General features: G+C 50.7%; 2 protein-coding genes across 9 annotated transcripts in view; both read left to right on the forward strand.

Moving 5' to 3' along the window:
• Positions 1-39: 39 nt before the first annotated feature.
• On the forward strand, positions 40-13,261 carry LOC309647840 (complement C1q and tumor necrosis factor-related protein 9). 3 transcript variants are annotated; one of them, XM_082435717.1, is made up of 5 exons: positions 40-2,835; positions 5,989-6,049; positions 6,783-6,964; positions 10,793-10,855; positions 12,288-13,261. In XM_082435717.1, the coding sequence occupies exons 3-5, from the start codon at positions 6,799-6,801 to the stop codon at positions 13,058-13,060; spliced, it is 1,002 nt and encodes a 333-aa protein (XP_082291843.1). In that variant the 5' UTR covers positions 40-2,835; positions 5,989-6,049; positions 6,783-6,798; the 3' UTR covers positions 13,061-13,261. The 3 variants fall into 3 exon arrangements, with proteins under 3 accessions (XP_082291843.1, XP_082291842.1, XP_082291844.1); XM_082435716.1 differs by having other exon boundaries at positions 40-6,049; XM_082435718.1 differs by lacking the exon at positions 5,989-6,049.
• A 2,835-nt stretch (positions 13,262-16,096) lies between these two features.
• The window catches only part of MIPEP (mitochondrial intermediate peptidase), a 141,474-nt gene continuing 137,556 nt past the window's right edge, over positions 16,097-20,014 (forward strand). For 4 of the 6 annotated variants that reach the window (XM_082435633.1, XM_082435634.1, XM_082435630.1 and 1 more), the window contains exons 1-2: positions 16,098-16,371; positions 19,628-19,801. In XM_082435633.1, the coding sequence (XP_082291759.1) occupies positions 16,234-16,371; positions 19,628-19,801 (312 nt within the window). In that variant the 5' untranslated portion in view covers positions 16,098-16,233. Of the gene's footprint in view, positions 16,372-19,627; positions 19,802-20,014 lie in introns of all 6 variants that reach the window. The other 2 variants (XM_082435632.1, XM_082435629.1) reach the window with 2 other exon arrangements.

The raw sequence follows: 20,014 nt of genomic DNA on the forward strand, positions 1-20,014 counted from the left end.
TGTGTGTGTGTGTGTGTAACATATTTTAAATGGAGAGTGAGTGCTAGGAGGGTTTCTGGAATTTGCTGCTCCTTCCCTGCCTGGACACTGACAGATTTCTTTCCAGCAAAAAATCATGCATGAATGAACTGATGAAAACTGCTGGGGTGAGTGCGGGAGAAGGAAGGCTCTGAGGGGACCAGAGAGGGGCCACTCGACTTGAAAGAAGCCACCAAATATCGGAATGAGACGGGCAAAGCCAAAGCTGCAGTGAGAAGCTCAGCTCTGGCTCCCAGGGGTTCCAGATCCGCAGGTGGCCCGGCTCACTTAGCCTTGGTGAGTGGGCTGGATAAGAATTTCCTTCCCTAATTAACCGCTCAGCAAAGTTAAGCAAATAGCCCATTGTTGCTGTGACGTCATCAGGAAAGCGTTGCCGCAGAGGTCTCCCAGCGCCCCTGCTCGGTTTGTTTCCTCGTTCGGCCTTGCTCCCCTCCTTGGGCTGGACTGAAGGGGCTTTGCTTGGGGGCCGGGGCTGTGGAAGCACTGGAACCTAACACCCCCTCGGAGGGCAGTGCCCGCAGCCCAGGAGGGCACCCCGTGGAGGGAGGAGAGGGCTGGGGGTAGGGCCGTTCTCGGAGGGGTTCTGGGGAGACGGCCCAGCACGGGAGCCGCCCTCCCACCGGGCACCAGACAGACGGTGAACCGGGCGATCCTCTCCTCCCATGGGGCGTGTGCTCCAGGGCGACAAGCACGTAGGGCATCACTGGAACGCAGCGTGCATTGTAAGCATTTGAGTTCTAGAAGGGCTTCAGGGATGGGGGCCTTTCCTGGGGGGTTGGGGCAGGAGGCAGGGCCCACGCAGACCCCCGAGGGGGAGCCCCAAGCAGCCCTGGGTGAGCTGCTGGGATCCAAGTGCGATGGGAGTTGAGACACCAGTGGTGGAAGGTCCATCTCAGGGCTGCGGGCCGGGGCGCTGGGTTGCACCGGGCGGAGTCTAGGCGAGGAGAGCTGCTGCAGGGGCAGAGAAAGGGCGGACTTAAAACCAGAGGCAGGGGGATGACTGGCGAGACAGAATCCAGCAAAGAGACAATGAGAAAGGAGAGAAGGCCGGCTGCTGTCAGGATGCTCGGCGAGGATGCAGGTCCCCGTCATCACCTGGGTGGCTGCCCGCTTCTGCCTTGGGTGCTGGGCGCTGCTGCCATAATCGGATACAGGAAGGGATGGCGTGGAGGGTGGGTCTGAGACTGTCTGGACCACCCGGTGGAAGCACGGGGTGGGATGCAGATGGGGGAGGGCTGAGCAGGCAGCTGGGGGTGAAGATGCACCTGGGGCCCCAGCCTCAGCCCTGAGCGAGGCAGAGAAGGGGGAAGGGGCCCGGGGTGGGGAAGGGGACAGGAGGGCAGAGGGAAGAGACTGTCCGCAGGGCCGAATGCTGCCCACACGCCTGCCCCTGAGAAAGGACCCAGGTGTCCGGGCGGAATTAGGGGTCAAGAGGCCAGGTCCTTAACCTGTGATGTAATTAAACCCCGCCACTGCCCTGTGACGCTGGTACTGTTTTGCCTGGCATACAGAGAAGGAAACTGAGGCACAGTGAGGGTAGGGGGTTTACCTCTGTTCAGGGGGGACTCGCCCTGCACCCCACTCTCCCTGGGGCCTCTGCATTCCAGCTTGGCTCTCAGAGTTGGTTCTGTGAGAAACAGCATTGGGTGCATTTGTTCTCTCGATGCTATTTTTAAGTCAGAAATCAATGTTAATAGACACTGGTGCGAAAAGATAAGAATCAGTGATCACATGGGATTGAAAAAATAGTTTCACCATGTTTTTCTTAGTGCTGTGTGTGTGTGTGTGTGTGTGTGTGAGAAGAGAACAGGCATTAAACTCTTAGGCACACGAATGCCTACACTAAAAGGAACTACACAGAGTCAGAGAGATCTAGTTAAGTGATGTCAGTTCTAAGGGTCCGGGATCCGGTCGAGGCCTGACAGCATCGTCTTCAGTTTGGTCCTATTAGCTCGTGATTGATCGCGGAGAGGAAGCAAAGGCACAAACGTCACTCTAAGGGGAAGGGCCTGCCATGGGGACTTCTCCCTCCAGACCCACCTGGAGGCTGCCACACCTTCTCTCGCTACCTAGAGTCTGTCATACAGAGTGAAGTAAGTCGGAAAGGGAAAAACAAATGCCGTATGCTAACGCATATATATGGAATCTTAAAAAAAAAAGGTTCTGATGAACTTAGGGGCAGGACAGGAATAAAGACACAGATGTAGAGAATGGACTTGAGGACACGGGGAGGGGGAAGGGTAAGCTGGGACGAAGTGAGAGAGTGGCATGAACATATATACACTACCAGATGTAAAATAGATAGCTAGTGGGAAGCAGCCGCATAGCACAGGGAGATCAGCTCGGTGCTTTGTGACCACCTAGAGGGGTGGGATAGGGAGGGTGGCAGGGAGATACAAGAGGGAGGAGATATGGGGATGTATGTATATGTATAGCTGATTCACTTTGTTATAAAGCAGAAACTAACACACCATTGTAATGCAATTATACTTCAATAAAGTTGTTTAAAAAATAATAATTATAATAAAATAAATCGAAAAATAAAAAGGACGGAAAGAAGGAGCTAAATTGGCCGAATTAAGTGGTGTTGCTGGAAGATGCCCCTGGCTCAAGTGTTGCCTCAACTTTTGAAGTTCTTCCAAGACACCTTGTGCTTACTTGTTCCCTCCCCTTCCTGCTGTTTTGCAGATCTATCCACTAGGGAATTGCGTGGCAGGAAGGTGTGATTTTATTTAGCTTGCTCCTGATTCCTTGTTTGCATAGCACCTGGGTGCCGCCTGCAGCCCTGGGGTTCAGGTAAGAGCCTTAGGAAACAATTTCTTTAAATTCAATTTAAGGCATCAGAGTCCTAAAGCGGCTCTTGCATTACTGGTGTGTGATAATCCTGCTTAAGTAGGTAGCTGTCTACAGGGCTTTGGGTAGTAAAGGGGTTAAGCCAGTTCCGAAATACATTCTTAAGAGGCTAAACAGGAGACAGAAGCAGATTTTGAAGTTCTTCTGCTAGAACTCTGCAAACTGGCTGCGAGGAGGGATGAAACCATAGAATAAATCATGAGAATTAGCAGACCTTTCTAGAGAGCTTTCTAGAGAAGCCCATGGATTATTTTGCACAAATGTTAACGTGTACCTTTTTATATTCATGGCAATACTAACTTACCCAGTGTAGTTTAAAACAAGGCCTTCAACATATGTTGAAGAAGAAATACATATGTACAAAGTATAGAGAAAGTGGAATAAAATGTATTCAATGAAGGCAATTTGGAGATTTAGGTTCTTGGACTGTCACGTCCGGGAGGGATGCTGGGTTCACTCATCCCTTGCATTTTTTGCAACCTTTAAAGGCTAGAGGTTTGGAGACCCAGTAAAGATTGTTCAGCTGGGTTCTGGCAGGTCTTTATTAAATCTTTGTATTTGGGCAAGTAAGAATCTTGAAGAGTAGAAACCTTTAATCTTGGCCGTGAATTAGGGACAACATGTCCTCGGAGAAAATTAATCAGGAGGGGCCCTGAGTAACCTTTCAGAAAGATATTCAGTAGTGAAGGAGAATGTAGATCAAGCATAGGAGAAACAACCCAGAAATAAGAAGTAAGAACCTATTTTATTTGGGTCTAACAAACAGCAACTCCACAGCCGTTTGCGGTCTGTATCCCTCTGCCCCTAACCATTTCCGTATGTCAGGTTTGTGGGGTCACAGGGGCTTCCCAGGGTCCCTCCTTCCCCCCGACTTGACATTCAACAGAAGGACTGTGTCCATTCTCTTTGCGTTCACACCGACTGTATTGCTCTGTCTAAGGCAGGGCCTGCTGTGGGATTTTTAATGTTATCACCTGAAGGGTTTTTGACCCAGTGGGTCCTCAGCAACTTTGTTGGGCTGAGTGACTGCAGACGTCGAACCCGCCTCACTTTGGATGAGCGCCCACACCTTTGACAGCTGAAGCCTTGCGTCCATCAAAGCTTAGGCTTAGCTCCAGGAGGGAACCTAGGTAACGGGCTCGGGCAAGTTAGCAGCACGTGTATTTCTCTCTCACGTCAAAGGTGGGCTGGGAGGGCAGGCCTGGTCTGTGCTGTCATCAGAGACCAGGATCTCTCTGTCCCCGAAGGGTTGCCCTCCAGTTCGTGAGGAAGGGCGCACCCCCTTCCCGTGAAGGTCCTGGTCCATAAGGTGCACGTGTCACTTTTACCCACTTCCCGCCGGCCAAAATCTAGTCTCACGGTGATACCTGGGCTGCGAGGGTGGCTGGGAAATGAGTCTATTGCAGGCAGCCACGTGCCAACTAACATTTCTGTTACCATTGATGATGGTGAGCAGGGGCGTTGGAGAGACTAGCGACCTCTACCAAGAGCACTGACAAGGACTGGATTCAACATCCAGCCGCCTCCCTGGTGATGATTTGCATGTGGTTGGAACCAGGATAATATTTATTCATTTATTCATTGTCATTCATTCCTTCAACCACTCAACAAATATTTGACTGTGAGTGCTGAAAATAAGAAAGTAGGAAGATGCAGTTGCTGTCTTCAGCAAGCTGTTACCTATAAGTGATGCTAGTCTAGGTGCTGCGTGGAGAAGGGGCGGGGCGGGGGGGGCAGTGACCCAGAGAAGACAAGAGGGAGGGTGGAAGCGGGGGAGGGCAAGGTGGGAGACAGACGGGGTCCTAGCTCCAGTGCGTTCTGGAGAAACACCAGAAGTAGGAATTAAACACTGACACTGAGGAGCCAGCCAGAGGCTTTGTGAGAAACGCAAATGTAACTTTTTATTTTGAAAAATAACACACGAATGTAATTTCTACTCTATTCCTTGTGCAAACCGTCACGTCCTTCTTCTAAAAATTTTTTTCTTTAGAGATGGTGCCACAGCTTATCTCACTGCTTCTTTGGGAGCAAAGCGCGTTCCTTTATTCATGATCCTTTGTTGAAGTTTGTCTACCTGCCGGGCCTGGGGTGATACATCTCCGCCCGTGTCAAGTGTGCAGAACCAGGGAAAGAATCACAGAAGGATGGATGTTTGCTTTTATCTCAGCTCTCCTCTGGCTGGAGAGCAAAATGGAGTTTATCCCAATTTGACACCTATATGAGCTCCTGATCTTTTTTATTACTGGAATAATTGTAACACATTTTGAAAAAATTAAGAGGGAAAAATATAAACCCCCTACAGAGGTTGGTCTGTGCAATTTAGATTTGACTATGACCAGTCACTTCTGAGTTAAACAGAAGAGGAAGGTGTAGATTATTTATGGAATTTGGCTCTAAGAAAACTCAAGTCAATTTCCTGAAATGGCGTAAGTTTGATTTTAAAGGGAAACATCTGCCTTTCCGTCCAAAATACTTTTATTTGCATCAAACTGCACCCTAAGACACATAGAGGCTTCCATACGATGGCGATGTGATCCTTTGCATGACAGTCTAGCTGGGTTTTAAAAATGTATATGTAGAAATAGTTTTATAGACACTGTAAAAAAGCATTTTTAAAAAAGAAAAGCTCCCATAACCTCACCATTCCAAAGCAACCATGTGCATCTGGATATATTTGCTTCTAGTTTTTGTTACTATGCATATAGGCACACGTTGCTTTATTGCGCTTCACAGACAGTGCATTTTGTCACAAACTAAACATTTGTGGCAACCCTACATTGAGCATTTGCTCACTTCGTCTCTCTGTGTTCCATTTGGGTAATTCTCGCAATATTTCAAACTTTTTCATCACCATTACATTTGTTCTGATGATCTGTGATCTTTGATGTTACTCCTGCCCCTCGCTGAAGGCTCAGACGATGGTTAGCATTTTTCAGCAATAAAGTATTTTTAAAATTAAGGTATGTAAATTGTTTTTCAACATAAGGCTATGCACACTTAATAGACTACAGTATAGTATAAACATAACTTTTATATGCCCTGGAAACCAAGAAATTCGTGTGACTCAATTTGTTTCTGATCTTCACCTTATTGCAGTGGTTCTGGAACCAACTTTTCTACTCTCTGTCTCTGAATTTGACTGTTCTCAGCACCTCACGTAAGTGGAATCACACAGCGTTTGTCCACTTGTGACTGGCCTAGTTCACCGAGCACAGTGTCTTTAAGGTTCATCCAGGTTGTAGCCTGTGTCAGGATTTCCCTCCTTTTTGAGGCTGAATCACATCCATCATGTGGATGGACCACATTTTGTTTATCCGCTCATGCATCAATGGACATGTGGGTTTGTTTCCACCTTTTAGCGATTGTGGACAGCATTACTGCTGTGAACGTGGGTGTAGAAATATCTGCGGGAGTCCCTGCCCTCAGTTCTTTTGCGTGTATACCCAGAAGTGGGATTGCTGGAGCAAATGCTGATTCCATGTTTGCTTTACTGTTCAAGATGTGCTTTCATGCACAACGTGCTCACATTTGGTTTTTACAGCAGCCCTGTGAGGGAAGCATTAATCTCTTCTCTGGCTGCAAAAAGGTGTTTGCCCAAAGGGAAACGGTCAGCTGGAGTTTCTTTGCCCAAAGCGAAACAGTCAGCGGGGGTTTCCTGGCTTGGAATGTGGCTCTCTCCTGGATCGCCCACCACTGGAGTCTCCCCAGTCACACGCGTCCTTCCAAGGACAGTGTCCTTCGACTGTGAGTGGCCAGTCTGCTCCCGGCTGCCACCCTGACCCGCCCTGACCGCGCTGTCCAAGCTTGACCGCCGCAAGGAGCAGAGGCTTTGTCTGTGGCCCCGGCGACGAGAGTTTCTCCCCTCAGTCTGTTTCCCTCTTTCCGTTCAGCTCTGTCATCTGAGCCATGAGGATCTGGTGGCTCCTGTTCGCCTCCGGAGTCTGCGCAGGGATGGTGAACTCACAGGACACCTGCAGGCAGGGCCACCCTGGCGTCCCCGGGAACCCGGGTCACAATGGATTGCCCGGGAGAGATGGACGAGATGGAGCAAAGGGCGACAAGGGGGACGCAGGTACCCACCACCTGTGCCTGCAGCTGCCCTCCGCTCATCCCCCTTCCTTTCACCTCATTCATTCAAACATCGCCCGTGTGCTCAGCCCTCTCCATCCATCCATCCATCCATCCATCCATCCATTGCCCAGAAGACGCTGATGGAGAGCCTGCTCCGGCCACATCCAGGCTGGGAGTGGGGTACAGGGCAGCACGAGCCATGAGGACCCCTGTCCTCGTGGGCTTTCCCGTTGAGCAGGGCTGCCTCTCTGCTGGCCACCATCTCCGATACTACAGGGCCGTTTTCAGGAGCTTGTGATGTCATAGATCTTTCTGCCTCAGGCGACAGGTATGAGGGACCTTTGGCACCGGGTCCAGGAGAGACATCCGACGGCTAGGTCTCTGGCAGGGAGCACAGAGCACGGTGCAGGCCTTGCCGTGAGGCCAGCGGTGCGGAACGCCAGAGAACAGGAAGGGTCCTGGAGCCACACAGCCGCTCCTCGGGTATCTGTGCTGTGTCCCGGGACCTCCCCACGGTTTGGGGACTTGGGGACAGGATCCGGCCTCTGGGAGGGACAGTCCCAAAAGCCAGGATGTGTGAGTGGTTTCCATGACAGAAACCTGTAGGCTTGATTTCTGAATGGGGTTCTTGAGCCCTGGTCTGACCACAGGGTCATACACCTGAGATGTAAGCAGAGGACCTATCTGGGTGCAGGAAGAAAACATCGAAACTTCCAGTGACATCTTAAAAGATAAATTTAGGTGAAGAAAAAACTGAGCTTTTAAAACGTTGGCTATATGAATCCATGTGAATGGCCTCACTTGGTCGGCTTGCAGATACACACGTGTCATTTGAGGCCTGGACCATGTCCCGTGGGAAGAGTGGCGGCCCACAGTGTGAGCAGGCTGGCCGGGACCCTCCCGCGTTCACTGACCTTCAGCGTGTTGGGATGTTTTGCACTAAGTGTGCCTGGACCAGGGGGTTCTCAGATTATGCTGTTGAACTATCACAAAGAGATGGGTGCTGAAAATACTCCCGCAAAAAAAACTGATGGTTGAAGGTGAACTTGATAATGCAAGCAGTAAAGAATCCTGAGAAGGGCAGAGCTGCCATTTCTATTCTTAATGTGAATTCTTCAAATGTGCATTAGAAGGAAAAAATAATGATGAACGTCAGTCAGATCTGTCAAGACGTCTGCTCCCCCAACCTGGAAATTATTATAACTGTGGGCAGGTGAATTTACATTTACATTCATTGAGATGCCCTTGTCCTGACTGTGGATGTCCCAAGGGTATCACAGACTCATAGGAAGACGCACACCAATTAAGTAAGGCATTTCAGGACTCGTGAGAAGCGTGAACACAAGCCACTGTCATTTTTCTCAGTACGTCGTATGAAAACTTCACCAAACTTAATGATAAACATTTAGAAGCCTCTTTTGATATTTCTTAATCATACCAGGGAATTAGATATTCCTCTGGCAATATTAAAACGGCATAATACACAGAAAGCAATTTCAGGATGGACTGAAATTAATGCTTTGCCAGCAAATGCTGTTAGAATATGGATTTTGAAAAAGCCTTTAAGATTTGGAGAAACAAGAGTTACTCAGTGTGGGAAGTCTGCTGTACAGATGTGTGACATTCCAGGTGTTTGTAGGTGTTTCCCTGCTCAGGGCGTTTGTGGTCTAGCGTTTACTGCGTGGGCTGGATGGGGCAGAGGGTCACCAGGGGCAGTGCCCCTTCTCACCAAGCCCCGCCCTGCACTCGGCGCTGGGCTCTCCTACCGGGTAACACCTCCAGTAAGTCCACGCCGCTTTGGGGCATTAGGCCCGTCTCATTTCTGGGGAGTGAAAGGCCCTGTCCAAGTGAACGGCAAACCTTCCATCTTATTGAAATCCATCCCTTATCCTCTCGCTGGGACCACGTGTGTACATGTATGTGTACATGTGCGTACACGTGTGTGCGTGTGCCTGCACATGCGCACAGGATACCCTGTGTCTTCGAGATCCCTCCCCCCCGCCCCCGTCACTCCCACGCCCCTCCTCACTGCGAGGACCGCCTTGGACCCACCAGCGGGGTGGGCCGGGAGAAGAGGCGCAGGAAGACATCGCTCAGATGATGCTGTCAGAATCTGGCTCCGCGGCCCTCCAAGCGTGACGGCCCGATGCTGGCCTTTCTCCTGGGCGGCTCTTTGTGGGCCTCCTGTATCACCCCTCGGAGTGGACGATGCACTCGCTGCCTGCACCCCCGGGGCTGGGGCACGTGCTCTCCGCGGCCGCAGTTTTCTCACCCGGCTCGGCGGAGCCGCCCGCCGCCCAGGGAACCGGCGCTGCGCAGAGGCTTCTCCTTTCCACTCTTCTCGGTGGAAGTGTCGCATCCGTCTCCGTGACTCAGACTGCGGGCTCACAGCCTCGCTTTCTCTACAAACGTCTGAGTCCCCTTTGCTCCAGAGCCGAGGCAACAGTTCTGCAGGCCAAGCGCGCGGGTGGGGCCAGGTCACAGGCCCCCGTCTGGCGCTCATCCTCTCTCTCCGGCTCAAGGGCGCATGTGTGCGCTGGGGTGGTCTATCTGCAAATTTGGGAGGTTTAATTTAAAACGCTCGTTATAAAATATTTTATACACACAGAAGAAGATAGATGGAGAGTGAAGGAAGACACATGCTCCTGTATCCAACACCAAATTTCTCTACCTCTCCGCTACTCATTCTCTCTCCTTCTTCCTCCATGGTCCCCGTTCTTTCAGGTTTCACATACTTCCTTAGGACTTGCACGCTACATATATAGTTTATTTAGATTATATACAACACACACGTTTCTTAGAAGGATATTATGTCACATTTCTCACTCTAAAAATTAACTTAATCTTTGTCTTACCGTTTTCAAATGTATTTGTGTGTATGTTTTATTTTATTTTTTTAATTAATTTATTTTTTGGCTGCGCTGGGTCTTCGTTGCTGTGCGCGGGCTTTCTCTAGTTGCGGCGAGCGGGGGGCTGCTCTTCGTTGTGGCGCGCGGGCTTCTCATTGCGGTGGCTTCTCTTGCTGCGGAGCACAGGCTCTAGGCGCGCGGGCTCAGTAGTTGTGGCTCGCGGGCTCTAGAGCGCAGGCTCAGTATTTGTGGTGCACAGGCTTCGTTGCTCCGCAGCATGTGGGATCTTCCTGGACCAGGGATTGAACCCGTGTCCCCTGCATTGGCAGGCGGATTCCTAACCACTGTGCCACCAGGGAAGTCCCGTGTGTATGTTTTATAATGAACATGTTTTTAGAACATTACCCGTACATAGCTTACAAACATACACGCGTGGACATGACATAGGATGCTGGTGCTCGGGGCAGCCTGTTCTGAGCATCAGGACTCCTGGGCGCAGCAGAACCTCATGGCCTGATGTCCCAGCGGGTCTCCACGGCACCTTGACCACCACTGTGAGGCGCTAGAGAGATCCTTCTGGAACCCCCTCTCCCATCCCAAGTAGTGTGGTGCAGCCATGGTCATCTGCGCTTTCATAGGAGGCTGGTACTTCCACTCCACTCCCCACAGAGTGATGGAAAAGGAGCACAAATGACAAAGCCAGCCCCCCAAGTCCTTGTCACGTGAGAAACATGCAATCGTGATCGTCATCCGAGCCGGCTGCTTGGGAAGCCCACCAATCCACTTCACAACCAGCGTCTTGGCACACTCAGCACCCTTGCTGCTTGCCCCTGCCTGCCCTCCCCCCGCAGGTCTGTGAGGGGTGGGGTGTGCAGGTCAGGCTGGGGCTCCCCGGGACCCTCCATCGCTGACTGGGACCCACATCGAGGGAAACTGGAGCTAGAATTTTAACTTCTGCCTATTTTCTCATTTTCCATCAGGCGAACCAGGACATCCTGGTGGCCCAGGGAAGGACGGGATGACCGGAGAGAAAGGAGAACCAGGTCAGAGATGGCTTTCCGTCCTGCTGTGCCCGCAGCCGGAGCCGTCAATGATAGGATAGGAATTATTAAGTGCTTAACCAAGGACAAGTCCCTTACGAGGCTCCAAGGATGCTCCAGTGATAAAGGCCACACGGTCCTTCTCTCCAGAAGCTCAGGGTTCACTGCAGAGATGGGCAAACTTTCCATAAAGGGCCAGATAGTAAATATTTTCAGCTTTGCGGGCCACAGGGTCTCAGTCACGACTACTCAGCTCTGCCGTCATAGGGAAAAGCTGCGTAGAGGATGCCTTAGTAAGTGGGGCTGCGTTCCAGTGAAACCTGAATTTTACATAATTGTCACAAATCTCGGAACATGATTTGTGACCATTTAAAAGTGTCAACTGTTCTTAGCTTGTGGGCTGTCAAAAACAGGCGGAGGCTGGACGTGGCCCGCGCTCCATGGTTTGCTGAAGCCTGATTTAGCGCTGGGCCCTGAGGAGGGACGCTGGATTCTGACTCAGTGCCCTGGTTGGCACTTGAGCCGGGCCCTGGAGGCAGGGAGGCTGCTGGCAGCTGTCGCCGAGGGGGAGGGAGGATGGTTACCACGGCAACACGAAGACTGTTCTCGCCCCACTGGGTCGTTCTAAGTGCGTTCCATGTGTTGACTCACTTAATACAACAGCCTATAAAGGAGGCACTTTATTATCCCAGCCGTACAGGTGAGGAACCAGATGTAGCTGGGGAATCAGCTTGTGCATAAGCGGTGGCGACTGGGCTGGATCCTGGCGTCTCCAGAGCCGGGGCTCGGACCACGGCTGTCCAGTCAGGGCGTGGGAAGCGGGAGGCGCCGGGGAGGGGGGAAGGCAGAATCACGACAGCGCCTCGCGCCTGGCGGGGCGCACAGGCCGGCAGACGCGGCGAGCAGTGAGCGCCCACTCAGGACGACCTGACTCCAGTGAGGGTCTTCTCTGCGGGTGTCACGTCATCAGGGCTGCGTGTCAGCTACCAAAGCAGTCCCGGTGAATCTGCTGTTTGCCTTCTTCCCTCTTCCAAAGATGTGTCCCCTCAGGGACGGGCAGAGAGCTGTCATTTCTTTCTTTTGTTTTTGGCCGCTGGGCATGTGGGATCTTAGTTCCCCACCAGGGATCGAACCCGCGCCCCCTGCATTGGAATCGCAGACTCTTAACCACTGGGCCGCCAGGGAAGTCCCAAATAACTGTCATTTCTAACGTGAGCCCCGATGCTGATATAGTAGACAGCGTCAAAGGGTGTTTTGTGCACACGTGTGTATCTGCACAGTTTAGGAGTAAATTAACTTTCAAACCCTGAGCATATGCTGAACCTGTGCACTGCCTTATCTCATTCGCTTGCTCAATAATAGAAAAACCAAAGGTGTTTTCACAAACAAAGTTTCACAAATCGTCTCTTCCTCCATTCTTTCTTGTCCTACCTAGGAGCCGATGGAAACGTTGAAGCAAAGGGCGTGAAAGGTGATCAGGGCTCAAGAGGCCCCCCAGGGAAACACGGGCCACAGGGACTTGTGGGCCCCATGGGAGAGAAAGGCCTCAGAGGAGAGACCGGCGCCCAAGGGCAGAAGGGGGAGAAGGGCGACGTGGGTCCCGTTGGTCCAGAAGGGCCAAAGGGCAGCACTGGACCTTCGGGCCCAACTGGTTTACCTGGCCCCGTGGGCCCCACTGGAAAGCCGGGTCCCAGGGGAGATGCCGGCCCCTTGGGGCCCCAGGGTGAGCCTGGAGCCCGGGGAATGAGAGGCTGGAAAGGGGATCGAGGAGAAAAAGGGAAAACTGGGGAGACGCCAGTCTTGCCCAAAAGCGCCTTCACCGTGGGGCTCACGGTGCTGAGCAAGTTCCCTCCGTCAGACGCGCCCGTCAAGTTCGACAGGATCCTGTACAACGAGTTTGGCCACTACGACGTGGCCACGGGGAAATTCACCTGCCACGTCGCCGGCGTCTATTACTTCACCTACCACATCACCGTTTTCTCCAGGAACGTCCAGGTGTCTTTGGTCAAAAACGGGGTTAAAGTCCTGCACACCAAGGACGGTTACATGAGCTCCGAGGACCAGGCGTCGGGTGGCATCGTCCTGCAGCTGAAGCTCGGGGACGAGGTGTGGCTGCAGGTGACGGGAGGGGAGAGGTTCAACGGCTTGTTTGCGGATGAGGACGACGACACCACGTTCACGGGCTTCCTCCTGTTCTGTAGCGCGTGACGGGTCGGGGGCGGGGAGCGGTTACAGCTCTGTCTCTCCATCCGCCCGAATCAGCTTGGTGAAGACATTGTTTGATGACTTTACCACGTTAACTATATCACCACTGTCATAACCATAAAAAGGTGAAAGTGGGAAAGTTATTCCTAAAACTGAGTCTATAGAACTCGCTATCCTTCCAAGAGTAAATGTAAAAATACCTGCTCTGTTTATTACAGTGTATTTGATATTTTCCCTCATTCCCATGATCTGAAGAATCCTTTGCTCGGGCGTTCCTTGTGGGGAGTGTTTTGATATCATTTTAGTGCTCGAAGGAGCCGTGTGATGATGTATCTCCCATCTGAATTCCTGAGGCTATTACAGGGAAAGAAAAGGAAGTGTTTATTCCATGTGTGACTAATCAGATTCTGGGCTGGTGACAGTGGCGCAGCCCAGGAACCTACAGGGCACTCTGCTCGCTTTCTCTCTTGGGTTTTCATCACCATTCAACTCAACAAACAGTTGTTAGTAAACTGTTTGCCAAACTTGACTCTGTTTTAGTTTCCCTCCGTATCCACAGTTCCGTATCTGCAGATTCAACCAACCATGGTTGGAAAATATTTGAAAAAAAAAAAATCAGGAAGTTCCAAAAAGCAAAACTTGAATTTGCCAACCTGGAAACTGCTGACATAGCATTTACACTGTACTAGGTAATTTAAGTAATCTAGAGGGGAACTGCCCGGTGGTCCAGCAAATAATCCCCTCCTAAAATTCTGGAAGCGTTAACTATGCTTATGTTAACTCCATGCACTTTTCCATTAGCTGAGAGCAACTAATAAAGAAGCAAAAGGAGACAAGCCCGGTGCATATTCAACCGACAGCATCTTCCAGACCACAGCCTGGGACTCTGATGGACTTAACGGCCATTCTCTCCACATGTCAACCAAGTCAGCGCAGTTGTGACAGTATCTTCATTCCTTGGGAGAATGGGAATTTTCTGAATTATCATTATAAGCAGTCAGCACTGCTATAGATGAAAAGGTGAAAAATTACTTGGTTTTGGAAAACTTTGGATATATGTGGAAATCATTTCTGTATAGGTATTTTATTGGCTTTCCTTAATGTATGTTTCTTCTAGAACAGAGCCAGGACTCGGGTGAAGCACGTGAGACACCCCAAGTCCCCCACTTGCCTTGGTGCCCTAACGTTGGCCCAGCTGTAGGGACTGATCATTTTCTTTATTGAGCCAGAGTGTCCTTATGCTTTGGCTTCTTTCAGTTGCAATAAGCCAAGCTATTTTTCCCCAGTGTTAAGTCTGGTGTTGTTATGGACCAAACAACACGTGTACTAACTCCCTTCTATTTAGGGTCAGAACTTTATAGGTGAGATAGGCATAAAGGAAAAAAGTACAATTTATGACCACAACATTGGATACAAGCTTTCGTAAAATTCTTTTTTTTTTTTTGCAGGGCAAATGTAGAAGATGAAATGTAAAACATGTTATAAAGAACTTCAAAAGGATAAAGTTGATTGGGGAGGTGTCTGATCTGCCATTTGGAATTCTCTCTCATCTGCTGTCTGTGGATCTGGTCTGCAGTTTTTACAGGTCTAACAACGCCAGGCTCCCTGAGACACAAGACACCTTGTTAACGTGGCACAAGTCAGCATCCTTTGAGGGTGTTTTTACGCTTCAGTGTTTGCATTAAAAATGGTTAGGAACCATTCTGGGCTAAAGAAAAGCTCTCAGATTTGAAACTCCTTTTAAAAAATATGATAAAGTAAGTAGTTTTGTCACACATATTGATGAATATTTTTACATGGCGGTTTTGACATCTGTGTAAGGGCCTGCCGTGCAGGCCTGCGATGTGGGGTGGCCGCCCCAAGGACCAACCAGCCATGGACGATGCGGTATGAATCACCACGGAGTTAGGACTTTGGGGATTTTAAATAATTTGGAATCTTTGATGAAAAAGTCAGCAGAAGATGAAATCACGACTTACCATATGTACACAAACAAACGCAGAATTTATAGTTAAGCTGTAGAGACTTGTGTAAGCGCACCCTGGCACTTGCCTCTACTAAATTTTCATTGTTCTCCATCTTTTTATCACTGAGGCTTTTTCTCCCCACCAGGCTACACTGAAAACAAACTCCATTTAACAGTAAATTGTGAGGACGGAAAGGGGCGGGTTAGAAGCCCGCCCCAGTTGGCCCTCGCTTTTGGCTCTCTGGAACTTCAGAGAAGGTTCCGGGGCTGCTCACAGCCAACAGGTGTTCACAGGAGCAGACTCTACCGCAGGCCCACGCATTCAGGTGAGATACAAGGTTCCGTCGGCGCTGGTCCTTGGTACAGGGACACGAAGCATCCTTCGGCACGGCACGCAATGCCCTGCGCGCCGGGCGCTGGGGGACTGGATCCGGGGCGTCCGGTTCCGCCCGAAGCCGCGGCCCAGCAGCAGGCTCCCCGCCCGCCCACGCCAGCCTCCGCGCTGTCCTCCAACAGGGTCATCCTCACGGGCCGTCCAGGGGATGCTCCGAGCGCTGCACAGCCTCCGCTCGCGGACACCCGGAGGGCGCCCCCCGGCCCACCCCTCACCCTCTCCGCCGCTGCCCTCCCGCCCCCGTACTCCCTCCGTCGGTGACTGCAGTTTGTCAGATTCCACCCCCCAACAAGCTGCGTTGTCGATTATGTTATCGATCACTGCGAGTTTACAGTCGATGGATGGAGGTCCACCGACAGCTCTGACTGCAGGGCTGGGACGTGCGGGCGCAGTGCCTTGCGTCTCGCACCCTCCTGGAGCGGAGGCCGACGGAGGGCGACGGGTCTCGGTTCAGGGTGCCGGGCAGCGGTCGGCCCGCCGCCCACGCGTGTTTCCGGCAGCGGGTGCGAGGCTGGGCCCCCCGCACACCCTGCCACCCTCCCGGCCACGTGGGAGGGCGGGGCATCCTGCGGTTCCCCCTCCAGGCGTGCGGGGGCGCTAGAGGTGGCGGCCCGGGAAAGCGGCGGGCGACGCTCTGGCCCTGGGGACGCCGACGTGCGCTGGCCCCGCGGCTTAGTGACCTTCCCGGAAGCGCGGGGTCACGTGGCAGGCGGGCGCTGCCGTGGAGACGCGGCGCGCTCTCCGGCGGGGCTGCGGGCCGGGTTCTGGAGTCCGGTTTCGCGGGCCTTCGCGGCGCGGAGCGGCTGCAGCGGCGCGATGCTGTGCGCCCGGCGGCTGGGCGGCTTCGGGGCCGGGCTCCGGGTCCGGTGGGTCAGCACCAGCTGGTCCCCGGTGGGCGCCGCCTTCAACGTCCAGCCCCAGGGACGCCGCCTGGACCTGTTCGGCGAGCGCCGGGTGAGCGGCCCGCGGGGCCCGGGCGGGGTCGTCGGGGTCCGGGCGGCGAGCCCGCCTTGCGCGGGAGGGAGGTGTCGTTTGCCCGGGGTGACTTTGCGGGCGGCCCCCGCTCTGAGGGGCAGGTGCCGGGGGGCGGGGCGGCCCCAGGTGCGGGTCCAGCACCTGCCCAGCGAGGGCCCCAGGTGCAGTGGGCCTGAGCGCGTCCTCCGCACTCCCAGCCCTGCAGCTCAGACCCGGCCCCGGTGAGGCGCGGGCCGCGCGGTGAGCTCACCTACGGTCTCGGTGTCTTGATGCCAGGACGCGCTTCTGTCAATTAGTGTAATTAGTCTTTCCATTGGTGCCCGAAGTGCCGTCATTAATACTTTCCCAAGCTTTTCGGCTTTGTTTCTTTTCCTTTAAAACACCGAGTTGGAGAAGAGTCTGCTGTCCTCTAAGGCGGTGCAGCCCATCACGTAGATTTTTCCCGCAGAAAATCACTGACTTCTTGTGTTGTTCCTAGTTGTTTGTGTATCCACGCGGCCCGCTCAGTGTCTGGCATTCAGTAGACACTCATTGTTTTTTTCTTTTTTAAAATTTATTTTATTGAAGTAGAGTTGATTTACAATGTTGTGTTAATTTCTGCTGTACAGCGAAGTGACTGTTATACACATATACATCCCTTTTCGTATTCTTTTCCATTATGGTTTAGCCCAGGATATTGAATATAGTTCTCTGTGCTCTACAGTAGGACCTTGTTGTTTATTCATCCTGTATATAATAGTTTGCACCTGCTAACCCCAAACTCCCAATCCTTCCCTCCTCCACCGTCCACCTCCTGAAACTCATTATTGAATGAATGACTGAATTAAAGGTGAAAGGAAGGAAAGCTTGGAAGGGATTTACCTGTGCCTGCTTTACTTTGCATTTATGGATTTTGCTCACTTTTGCACGGTTACTTTTATTTTTGCCTTTTAAATTTTTCATTACTTCTACTATTGCCTTTCTTGGAAAGATGAGTCTGGGATATAATTACAGTGAGCCTAATAATGTGAGTTTTTCTTATTTAACTCCCAAATTTCTTTGTTTTAAAATTATTTTTGAATGAAATTTGGTACACCAACTTCCATGGGGGTAAATAACGTTGGTATTGACATAATTGGTGTGAGAACGAGCACAGCCTGTGGGTACTGAGCAAAAAGACGTGAGGGGTAAGCTTGGTTATGGGTGGATGAAATAGATCTAATTTTAGCTTTATTAATTTTTCTTTTGTACATCTTAATTTTAGGTGCTGATATCAGATTTTCAAATACGTGAATTGGTTTTTGATTAAAAAAAGAAACCCAAAGGCTTATGTAGTTTTCTAATTATTACCATAACTTGGTAGGCTGAGATTTAGAATTCCCAAGAGGAGTGTGGGGAGGTGTGCTGAGAAGTGAAAATAAAGTCTGTAATTGAATCATACTAAATCATTGTAAAAACCAACTATATATATATATATATATATATATATATTTTTTTTTTTTTTAGGAGCTGCTATTTTTTTTTTTAAGATTTATTTATTTATTATGTATTTATTTATTTTATTTTTGGCTGCATCGGGTCTTAGCTGTGGCACGCGGGATTGTTCATTGGTGAGCGGGCTTCTCTCTAGTTGTGGCATGCGGGTTTTTCTTGTCTCTTGTTGTGGCACGCAGGCTCCAGGGCTTGTGGGCTCTGTAGTTTGCAGCACACAGGCTCTCTAGTTGAGGCGCGCAGGCTCAGTAGTTGTGGCGCGCCGGCTTAGTTGCCTCGCGGCATGTGGGATCTTAGTTCCCTGACCAGGGATCGAACCTGAGTCCCCTGCATTGTAGGGCAGATTCTTTACCACTGGACCACCAGGGAAGTCCCAAAACCAACTATATTTTTGTTCCTAATTCTGCTCTGCCGCTGCCTGCCTTTATTTTCTCCAACTTGTTAATATATTTTGAAAAGAAGTTAACAACTTCGTGCATTCCTTCTTGCAGAAACAGTGGGCCTTGTCAGGCCTGAAAGCTTTGCCTCTTGGTATTTCCCGCAATTGACGTGTTAAGCATCTCTTGATACAAAGCTGTCTACACAGTGGTCTGGCCCTGTTAATTTGCCTCGTTCGTGAGTTCCCACCTGTGTTAGGCCCTGCGTTGGGCAGCTGGTTAAAATGGCGAAGAGCGGGGTTCCTAGTTCTCGGGGCTGGCCTCCTGCGGAGACAAGACTTTCCAATGCCAGTTGCAGTCCGCGAGCGTGGAGGACATGTGGGCTTTAGGGATGCTTGGAGCGAGTTCAGGTTGCGGCTTTCCCACTGTTCGCTAGTGACCACAGACATGTTCGTTTAACCTCTGAAAGTGTTACCTTATCTGTAAAAAGGAGATTGATAGTTTGTGCTCTAGGATTGTGTGGTTTACATGAGAGAACCTATGTAAAGTACATGGTACACTTTTGGCATGCTGTGGGTGTGTAATAAGTGTTTGTGGTTTTTGTCTGCCTTCCTGGGCGTCATAACAAGTGCGATCGAACCGGTACAAGAAGATGGTCCTTCCTTCCCATTAGATTAGTGATTTTTATCTTTATCAAGGTGTTGAAATGCTTTTGGAAGGTATAAAATTTGCTGCCAGTTTCCGCCTATGACTTGGTTTAGCCTGTTTACTGAATCTTCCTAAAATATATATGTGCTCAGAAATCAACTCACCATCCCTATTTTATACTTTGTGGAGTGCTTGATGCTGTGCCCTGGACCTCACTCAGTGCCGGGCAGGGTCCTGAGAACCTACTAACCTTGTTCCTGTGTCCGTGCTGTGAGACGCAGCACATATTGTCATCCCTTCATGCCTGATGAAGAAATTAGGCCGAGGAGGAGAGAGAACTCGACCAGGCTCACACAGCTGATAGTGGTTACAGCTGACATCTGTTAAATGCTTTCTGTGTGCCAGGCACTAAGATGTTTTTTTAAAAAAGTGTATCGTTTAATCCTTGCCACTTTGTTAGGTTCTGTGGTAGTAGCAGAGCTGGATTTTGAACCCATATCATTCTACTTTTGTTTTTTATAAAATAATTAAAAATTGAAGAAAAATTACATTCTGAAACATTTTTAGTGTCATATGTGGAATGTCGCGGGGAATGTGAAAGCGATACCTGTGATGACAGGTGTCACCATGATATGAAACATCAACGAAAACCAAGATTTTGTTTATGAAGAAAGTATTTGTATTGAATACCCCCAGGTCATGTTTTTAGTTATCAATGGGAACTGTTCTTTGGGTTTCAGGGCCTGTTTGGAGTTCCTGAGCTCAGCGCCCCAGAAGGATTCCGTGTCGCCCAGGAGAAGGCCTTGAGGAAAACGGAGCAGCTGGTGGGCCGCGTGTGCTCCGCGCCGCCCGGGCCCCAGACCGTGCTCATCTTTGACGAGCTCTCGGACTCCTTGTGCAGGGTGGCCGACTTGGTAAGACGCCGGGCGTGGGCCGCAGACCACCTCTCACTTTTGCAAGTTAAGCTCAGTGTGTTAGGTTCAGTACTGGATGGTAAAGTTAGGAATGTCTGAGAGCTCTTGGGTGTAATCTGTTAAAGTGGAGTGTGCTGTTGAATGGGAAGAACGTGTAGGAAAGGTCAGATTTAGTATTCGTATTTTAACATGTATATTTAATAAAGTAGATAT

The sequence above is a fragment of the Balaenoptera physalus genome, assembly GCF_965194825.1.
Source record: "Balaenoptera physalus genome assembly, chromosome: 18".
Taxonomy (NCBI): domain Eukaryota; kingdom Metazoa; phylum Chordata; class Mammalia; order Artiodactyla; family Balaenopteridae; genus Balaenoptera; species Balaenoptera physalus.